The 6719-nt window shown below is 34.5% G+C and overlaps 1 protein-coding gene across 2 annotated transcripts in view; it reads right to left on the bottom strand.

The window, feature by feature from the left end:
* The window catches only part of LOC106462316 (ribosomal protein S6 kinase alpha-2-like), a 61663-nt gene that overhangs the window by 30896 nt on the left and 24048 nt on the right, over nt 1-6719 (bottom strand). For both annotated transcript variants that reach the window (XM_013922221.2, XM_022389529.1), the window contains exons 7-9: nt 2613-2719; nt 1575-1752; nt 1070-1140 (exon numbers count right to left, since the gene is read on the bottom strand). In XM_013922221.2, coding sequence (XP_013777675.1) covers nt 1070-1140; nt 1575-1752; nt 2613-2719 — 356 coding nt within the window. The remainder of the gene's footprint in view (nt 1-1069; nt 1141-1574; nt 1753-2612; nt 2720-6719) is intronic.

Genomic DNA, 6719 nt, shown 5'->3' with positions numbered 1-6719 from the left:
GGAGATTGAGCTAAGTGAAGTGCGTTGGCAACATAAATTTTGCAAAATACGTCGAAATATTGGAGGAAGGACTCTTGCCACTTTATTCCTCAGGTTTCGTGGACAAGAATACAACGTTGTTCCAGGAAGATGAAGCACCATGTCACACTGCTAGAAACACCCAAAAGTGGCAGGAAAAAAAATGTTATCCAGAAGTTGCCCTGGCCGAGCCAATCTCCTGACATGAACCCCATCGAAAACCTCTGGGCCATACTTGACCAGCAAGTCAAGAAACAACCAAAAAAACCAACTTCGAAGAGCGATCTACTGCAAGTTTTGAAGCAAGAGTGGGCGAAAATCCCACAATCTAAAATTGACGAGATGATTTTCACGATTCCCCAAAGGATCATCGAACTCCACAAAGCGAAAGGAAGATCTACCAGATATTAATTAAATTATAAATATATCAATTCATGTGAATATGACTGAAAATTTTAATTTTTTCTAAAAAGGTGGTGTCTATTTACTTGTGACCACGGTGTGTACATCAGTAAGTTTGGTATCAAATTGTAGATTATAATTTAATTTTTAGTATGATTCATTAGTTAATTTATTAATTTAAAAGTAAATATTAAAAAAGAAACCATATATTTTTGTGTGTCACATGGTATGTTGAATGCAGCATTGGTTCAAATTAGATGTTTGTGATGTCCAAGTACAAAGTCTATAGTTTCTCACGAATTAGGAACTCAAATTACAGACATTGACAAGCTAGAATATCAAATAAGAACCTCCTCTATTTTTCTATTTGGTTGTGGCATGTGTAATGAAAAAATTGCATATAGAGGGCAGCACTGGATGAGAATACCAAATCTTGTGAGCGGAGGGAAGTACCTTTCCGGAAATTTGATTTATTAAATATGTTTTGATGCCAAATTTGTATACATTAATAATAAAATAGCTTAATTAACTTTTGATTGTAACTCTGAAAAAAAGTTGTGGCATAAGCACTTTGGTCTACCTGAAGCAAGAGAGTTCTACTATTAACTAATAACTTTGTGAGAATACTAAGCAATAAACACACACTCACTTGAGAATCTGCATCATTGTTTCCTTTCTGTTTGCTCCTTGGAATGGTAAGGCTCCTGTCAGCATCTCAAACTACGGTAATAATTTTAAAAAAATTATGTTTCCATACGTCATCCTAATCATAAAAGGTTGTTGAGTTCTTACTATCAAATTTCAGATAATTATTTGGTTTAAGATATTAATTATCTGACCTTTTACATCTATCAAACTTACTTTATGTGTATTATCTAGTGCTCAAATCATGAGTATCTTCTTTCTTATGACAATAGACTAATGGAAAGCTTAACCAGAAATATTTTATATCTATTATATGTAGTGTAGTATGAACTTTCTACTCACTTCTACATGTACTTTTTTCAACACTCAGTATCAGCATATAATATTACAAAAGTGACAAAAAAGTGTGCAAATATATTTTATTTTGAGTACAAAATAGCATTTATAAAGTGAAAATAAACAAAATAAAGTACTTCCTTTTTTAAAGATACTTTGATCAATATACTGACCATTAGGACTCCAAATGACCACCAGTCAGCTGCTGTTGTATGACCTTTACGATTTATAACTTCTGGAGCCATATATTCCACTGTTCCACAGAAGGAATAAGCTTTCTGGTCATTTAAGGCTTCCTTACTTAGACCAAAATCTGTCAGACTAATATGACCATCTGTATCCAGCAGAATACTGAGAAAAAAAACAAATCTTTCAGACTAAAGCTTACAGAAAGTAATACATATTACTGTTGAAAAGTTAAAAGTTACATTTATCATATCCAAGTTTAAGAAAGTAACATAAAGTACTACATGAATTAAAAAAATAAGTCAGATCAAGCATACAAAAAGTAAAAATAAATTATAGTTCAGAGACTTGGAAATACAATATTGTTAAATTGGTCAGATATAATTATGGAGAAAATGAAACTACTTTATAATTTATAAAAATATATTTCACATTTTTCATACATAAAACAAATATAAACTACATTTTAATCTCAGCATAAGATATTGCAAATTTGTTAGACTGCAGTATATTGAAAGCATATTAATTACTTTCAATTTACACACAATATCTTAAGATCCTTGTATACATTAAACGGGTACAAGTATATGTTGTATTTGGGACCAAAATGTGGGAGGGGGGGGGAATAATGTGCAACTTAATTATTGTGAATGTTTTGTGTATACTATATCCCAAAGAAAAATAAAGTGAGGGGTGTCTGCCTATGGATACAAGTAAATCTGAAAAATACTTACTACTTATTGTAGCATAGTACATAGTCTGTGTGATACCAAGTCAAAAGTTTGAAGTGACAGACTAGAGAAAAAACAGATAGTCAACACCACCCATGCCAACTCTTATGCTGCTCCTTTAGCAACAAATAGAGGGATTGACTGTCACAATATAATGTACCCTTGTCTCAAGAGGCAAGCTTGTTCAGTGAAGGGTGTCAATCCCCCAACCCACAGACTGCGAGTGAAGTGTCCTTACTCCCAGGCCATGTCAAACTGAACTTTACAAGAATCAAGAACTGAAAGACATCTTACTTCTCTGGCTTGAGGTCTCTGTATATTATTCCTATATTGTGAAGGTGATCTAGAGCTAAGGCCAATTCTGCTAGATAAAATTTCACATCTTCTTCAGTAAACATCACCTGAAAGATATATATTGCTTATGATGTGTAACTGTATAACGAAAAATTGCACCACCAACAAGCAACCATTAACAGTAATTCACATTTTGTGATTTTCAGTACAAGAAAACACATTTTTACACATAACCAACCATAATTCTTTTAAATAAGAAAATACATATAAAAAATCATAAACATATTTAAGAAAGAAACAAGATTACAATGATAAATTACCATAAATCCTTGTTTTACCTCCTGTAAGACCTACAACTTTTCTGTTATTTTCTTCAAATTTGTTAACTTTGTACTGATACTAATATTGTCTTTTGTTTGACATTAAAGAATCACTGTACTTAGTTAAAAATACTATATAAAAAATTTACAAATTTGTTATATGTTTTTGTATTAACCTAATGCAGAACTAAACTGAATTTGCTGTCATTGGATATTAACATTTTCTTTACTTGAAAATGTATTTCAGATAGTTAATTACTCACTTCTCATTGTCATGAGAAAACAAAAGACATATATCTGTGCAATTCATGCTGTGAAGGATAAAGGTAGAATTTACCTGATCCTTGTGGGAAAGACAGAACTAGAAGCAAAAGCAGGCATGGAAACAACATGGATGAAATTCATGAAAGTAACAGAAGTAGAAGCTTGGGAACTCTAGATACCAAATCAGAATGGAATCAACAACCTGGTGCACAATGAAGGTAACATCACTGACCAACGGAGTGCTTCAAGTTATTATTACAATATTAAATAACTCCTGTCAGAACCTCAGATGTCAGAAATGTGGAAATATGATTATGTAATCCAGATGATCCATAAAACCAACTTAGAAATATGAATTATCCTGGTATATCAATAGTGCATAGACCAAGGTCATTGGCCCAATGGTGATACTGAAGAGCACTTAAGGAAATTCATACAATAGATTAAAACAGTGCGAACTAGTACTGTCAAAAAAACCTTATCATGGACTATGGGACACATATCCCAAATTTACTGATTTGATTAAAACAAAAAATCAAATTGATGGTAATTTGGTCTCTTTCTTTCTTTCTCATTATCCAGAAAATTGAAGAATAAAAGGCTACACTGCAAATGGTAAGAAGAGTTTAAAATAATAAACACAAAAATGCCTATAATTCTTCAGAAAAAAAACACGTCTCAACAAAGAGGACCGGAAAAAAGAAGTCAACGTTTTCCTTACCTGAAAATATGTTTCCAACAGATACTCACCTCTGCACAAAGAATAGCTTGATCCCTTGTGCATTTGCCTATGAGACTTGCATACCATTAGCCTAGAGCTAACTTCCACCTAAAAAGCATGTGTTTAACGTGAACTGCGTTAGTGCATAATGACATCATCATGTGATGATAACTCTCCACCAATAGGAGGACAACACAATCTCCTTGTGCAGTAGCTCTTCCTAAGCACTGTGCTTGAAATAACTTTATTCTTAGACAAGGCAAGGAGAAATCACATCAAAAATGGTGAGGACAGGTAAGAAGGTGTGTGAAGGTATCTATGAAATAGATATTCAGGAAAGGAAAATGTTAACTTCTGAGAGGATACCTCACTTCGTCACACAGAATAGCTAGAACCCCACAATGAAATGATGAAGGGGCCAGTACAAACTTTAAAATTAAATGAATTCCCTTCAGAAAGTGCCTGAAAGAAAAGCCCATGGAGTGTTACACCCAATGACAGGAGCTCCATAGGGGCACACCCATGGGAGATCACACCTTGTTTTGATCAGAGAAAACTCTTCTCCCAGAAGGAAAGAGAGAGAAACACAAAAGAGCTCCAAGTGTCAGAGAGATGGCCAGAATTTTTGCATGACTGATCAAGCATCTGCACACAAGTGATCATTGAGCCAAGAAGTGTAGCGTTGTAAGAGTATGATTAGACAGTACAGTGTATGTCTGATGTAGACTCAAATGAACAGGCAGAAATGAGGATGACAAACCTGTCCTGTTACAGAAGGAGGGCACACAAGCTGTTTATAGGAATAACCTGCATTACACAGACAATGCCACCACTGCCATCTTTCCACTGTATTGTGCTGTACTACATACCATATAAAAGATAGTATGTAGATTGAAGAAAAGTGACCAGAGAGAATTAAAATCCTGCAAGAAATGAAACAGTCAGATGATGAAGATAATGAGAGACAAATGTGTGTAGGTTTGTTCACATGCAAGTCTGAAGAATCTTGTCCAAGGGTCAGCAAAAATGAGATGCAAGAGAGCAAAACAAGTGACAAACCTGATGCAATGTGTTAGATATACATGACTGTTAATTTTAAGTTTAATAAGAGAGTATTATTTTGTTCATATAATGTGAACGTTAAAGTTATTTTTTGAAGTGATAGTTATGGTAAGTTGTGTAGTTCAATTGTTGTGAAGTGACGTCACATTGCTCGAACCTTCTGAATTTTTCTCATTACTTTAAGTGAGTATTGTTACATCATAATGTCTCACAGTTTGTAGAAAGTTCTAGGCCTCAGTCAGACAATATACATATATCTAGACAACTAAGTTAGTGCAAGTAAGTAAGTTAGTGAAAGTGAAAGGAAAAAGACAGAGACAGATATAGACTGGGTAATCATGAGTTTAGCCATAAAGAATGTATAGTGGTAACTATTAAAAGGTAATAATTGCAGATTGTATTCTAATAACAGAGTAGCAAAGAATAATTCATCTCATCAAGTGGGTTCTAATGTAACTGGACTTTTGACATAAAAAGATAATCATTTAAAGCTCTGGATACAACTGTGGTGATTAACAGTGTGACAAATATTTGTATATATGTTTGACTTGTTCTGAATATATTATCTTATAACAAGTGGACTGTGTGCTGTCCATTTATTGTTCAAATTTATCACCAACAAGTCACAGACACCTACTGTAAAGAATCATGGCCCTATAAAAACCTAACACAACAAAATGTAAAAAAGCCTGCAAGCATCAATATCCAGGGTAGAATACACCAATTGGACGAGTTAGCAGAACCATCCAATAAGGGTAGAGGATGAGAGGTCCCAAGACAGAAACAAAATGTTGACAGGAACCCTGAAAAAAGGTGTATATGCTAAGTAACACCCAACTAGCTAAAATGGACATAGAAAACGATCCAGGTCCAAATGACCATAAAAGTGAGAAACTGAAAGGAGATAAAGAACAATCACTTTCCTAAGCTGCTGAAGTCTTAGAAATAAAGGCCTGATCTGGGTAGAGGAGTAAATAAGTATGGTGAAAGAGAGTACAGAAAGCATCGATAGGATAGGTATCTGAATGACAGTGAACACAGGGAAAAAGAAAAAAATACATTTCTTTAGAGAAAAATGATACAGAGAACATAAAGCCTATGCCCCTAATGTAGCATGTAGCATTCAGACATGGAAGTAGGATAAGGGGGCCAGTGTTTGGTTGGTTGGTTGTTTAGTGTTTTATGGCACAAAGCAACTAGGCTATCTGCACCAAACAACCAGTAAAAACTGTAAAAAAAAATTGTAGTAAAATGTAAAAACACAGCGAGTTAAAACCAAAATATGTCCAAAATTCGGATAAAAGATTTATATACAATTAAAAAGGCCAATTGTTCTTAAAAAATTAAGAACACAATCAAGTTGAACAGTGTCATCACTGCCAATGACATTGTCCAACATCAGAGGTAAACTCTTACTAAACACGTGTCTAAAATGGTGCCGCCGCTCATGGTTGTAACAACGGCACAACAGTAAAATGTGTGCTATTGTGACTTGAGTGTCACAAAGGCTACACATCAGTGGGTCAATCCCAGATAAAAGAAAACGATGAGTTAAAAAACTGTGACCAATGTGTAGCCTTGCCAGGACAACTTCCTCCTTCCGATCCTTACGGAAGCAAGACGGCCAAAGAGCAACAGAAGGTTTAATCTGAAAAGGTTGTTAAACATGAAGCTGCACCTTGAAGACAGGACCTAGTTCATGTATGGGACAGGTATGGCCGTGATGGCTCTATAGCAAAT

The sequence above is a fragment of the Limulus polyphemus genome, unplaced genomic scaffold, assembly GCF_000517525.1.
Source record: "Limulus polyphemus unplaced genomic scaffold, Limulus_polyphemus-2.1.2 Scaffold1140, whole genome shotgun sequence".
NCBI lineage: Eukaryota > Metazoa > Arthropoda > Merostomata > Xiphosura > Limulidae > Limulus > Limulus polyphemus.
Note: the sequence above shows the minus strand (reverse complement) of the source record. Positions and strands in the feature narration are given on the sequence as shown.